This window comes from Priapulus caudatus, unplaced genomic scaffold (assembly GCF_000485595.1).
Source record: "Priapulus caudatus unplaced genomic scaffold, Priapulus_caudatus-5.0.1 Scaffold3656, whole genome shotgun sequence".
Taxonomy (NCBI): domain Eukaryota; kingdom Metazoa; phylum Priapulida; class Priapulimorpha; order Priapulimorphida; family Priapulidae; genus Priapulus; species Priapulus caudatus.
The window spans coordinates 1,599-4,540 of NW_014580717.1; the positions used below are offsets into that span (position 1 = coordinate 1,599).

Genomic DNA, 2,942 nt, shown 5'->3' on the forward strand with positions numbered 1-2,942 from the left:
AGTTGTTCGTCTTCTTGCCTAAATGAATCATTGAATGTTTACATGCACTGATTGATGATTTAAGAATGGTAGGGAAGTTTGCGTCAATTTTGTTATATATATGTTTATTCCTAGATTTTAGTAAGGCCTTTGATAGGGTTCCTCTAGTCCGCAAATGCAGACATTATAACTCCGCTTTGGTAATCTGAGGGTGCGGGTTTATCGGGGGTTTATCACCATTACTGGGGTCTGCGTCGGCTCGGACTAGGGTTCCTCATGACCTTTTAATTTTCAAACTTGGTCACTTGGGTTTGGATACTACTGAGTACTATTGCTCAAGGGGTCGTTGTCGTATCAGGTACTACAGACATGTACCTGAGGTACATATATGTATACACAAAGTGTACCCTAACCCTAACACTAACACTAACCCTAACCCTAAACATACCTCATATTGGCTCATATAAAAATATAAACAATACTAAACAACCTAAAGCTATACCTCGGGTACATATCTGTAGTACCTGATACGACAACGACCCCATCTGCACTACTATTAGTATTAGTATTACTAGTACTACTGCTCAAGGGGACGTTGTCGTATCAGGTACTACAGATATGTACCAGAGGTACATATATGTATATACAAAGTGTACCAGACTTGTACTACAGAAGTGTACCTACTACCCTAACCCTAACACTAACCCTAACCCTAAACATACCTCATATAAAAATATAAACATAATACTAAACAACCTAAAACTACCTCGGGTAGGCCTACATATCTGTAGTACCTGATACGACAACGACCCCATCTGCAGTACTACTAGTAATAGTACTTAGTAGTACTACGTTAAAATGGATCTCTGACTTTTTGAAGGATATTGCAAGCTAGATCTCAAATTGTCTGTGTTAACGGCAGCATGTCAGATGTGGCCGCTGTCACATCGGGTATACCCAAGGTTCTGTGCTTGGTCCATTGCTGTTCTTATCCTTTATAAATGATTTGTTGGCCGAAACTGACCCTTCTACTTCTATTCGCCTCTTTGCTGACGACGCTGTTCTGTACCGCACCATCTTCAATAAGAGCGATCAGTTAGCCCTCCAGAGTGTCCTTACTCGTACTGAGAAGTGGGCAACATCTTAGGGTATGTCAATACAGAAAAATGTAAAATTCTTCGCATTACTCGCTCCAAATCACCCTTGACTTTTACTTACTCGCTGTATCATAAATATCTATCTCTTACCCCTACTTACAAATATTTGGGTGTTATTATTAGTAACGATCTTCGCTGGAATGCTCACGTTGACTATATTTGTAAGAAAGCATCCCGATCCCTCGGCATGTTACGGCGTAATCTTAGCTTTGCTGACTCTAAAACTCGGTCCTTAGCTTTTAAAACTATGGTTCTGCCCATATTAGGCCAAACAAAAAAATACCTTTGGTTTGGGTCACATGGATTGTGAAAATTAGGGTAGGTAGGTAGGTATAACGTTTTTTTTTCTTGCAAAAACATGGGTAGGCAGGAATATAATTTTTTTTTTCACAAGTTAAATATAGGGTATACAACTTGAAATGCAGGAGCCACAAGATGCAAATGACTTGCAGTTGCATACACCATTGCTGCCAGTCATGACATTGTTTTCATAATGTGAACACCTGGATAGTAGTGTTAGGAATCGCTCCAAAAACGGAGCTCGATTAATCGTCCCTTTGAACGAGCGAGTAACCGAAGTGTAAACGGATCGGCGGCCGCGTATAGCACGATAGCATGCGTATACTGTATAGTACGCGATCGATCGCGTACATCAAAGTCGGCCGCCGCGCCATACGACCTTCAGGCTCTGTTTATGAAGTAGCCGGCCCAGGCTCTATACGACTGTTTCACGTTGTAGGAAACGTACGTACGAACTGTTTCACTTCTCGCCAACGAAGTTCTGTTTATAAATATTTTGGAACTCTCTTTAGGTAAATAAAATGACAAGAGTCGGATATTTGAATATGTATGATCGGCAGGCGGTATCTTTGAATTTTATTTTTTCTTGAAACCCTCTAAAAGTGACCGCAGTCGCACATTTTATCCCTCCGAAATGTAAAGTCGGGCGGGTGGCCCGAACCAAAGGAAATTTTTTGGTCGGCCTTAGAATATGCTTCGCCAGGCTGGTGCCCCTATAGACTTCATAACTACTCTAAATTGGACACCATTCAGCATAAAGCTGCGAGATGGGTTTCCAGAAACTATGATGATAGTGTTGATGTTGTTTTGGCTTGTCTTGAATGGCCTCCTCTTCGTGTCCGCTTTCTTCATTCAAAACTCATAACTTTCTATAAAATTTATCATAGTCGGATGAAAATTGGCATTCCCTCTTGCTTAATGAAGCCTGTTCGCTGCACCCGCTCATCTGAGCGTGTTCACTGTTTTCGGCATGTACAAACTTCTAAGGATCCTTTTAAGTTTAGCTTCTTTGTCTCTGTGATTTCGTATTGGAATTCACTGCCTTCATCCTTAGTAAATAGCAAATTTACAACCTTTCCCGCTGCGATCCGCAGTGTGGATCTACCAACTTGATTCACTTCATCTCCAACTTCGTTATAGTCCCCAGGACTTTTGAAGATTAACACTTATGAGGTTATGAGGTTATATGTACATTCGTGAAATTTATGATCGCGCCATACCATTCTGAATCTAAATGGTTACGGCGCAGGACCGCGGTAACTAATAGTAATAAACGTTAATAATAATAGTATTAGTAATACTAACCTAGTAATAATACCGGAACACCAGCGGGTGCAAATCCACTTTAGGCACCTTGGGTATCACAAAGTGATGCACAGATTTCTGTGTATCATCAACTGATGCACAAACTTTCCTTATATCAAGGAATGATGCAAAAACCCTACCCCTAACCGTAAGTCATAAAGTATAACCTTAAGGTATCACGAAGTGTGTTAGGGTTAGGGT

At 40.7% G+C, this 2,942-nt stretch overlaps 1 protein-coding gene across 2 annotated transcripts in view; it reads left to right on the top strand.

Moving 5' to 3' along the window:
- Window positions 1-2,942, top strand: part of LOC106819540 (glia maturation factor beta-like) — a 6,993-nt gene that overhangs the window by 493 nt on the left and 3,558 nt on the right. Inside the window, exon 1 of one of the 2 annotated variants that reach the window (XM_014824156.1) lies at window positions 1-68. The exons of the other annotated variant lie outside the window; for it this stretch is intronic. Within the exon in view, the coding sequence (XP_014679642.1) occupies window positions 66-68 (3 nt within the window). The 5' untranslated portion in view covers window positions 1-65. The remainder of the gene's footprint in view (window positions 69-2,942) is intronic. 2 annotated transcript variants of the gene reach the window in all.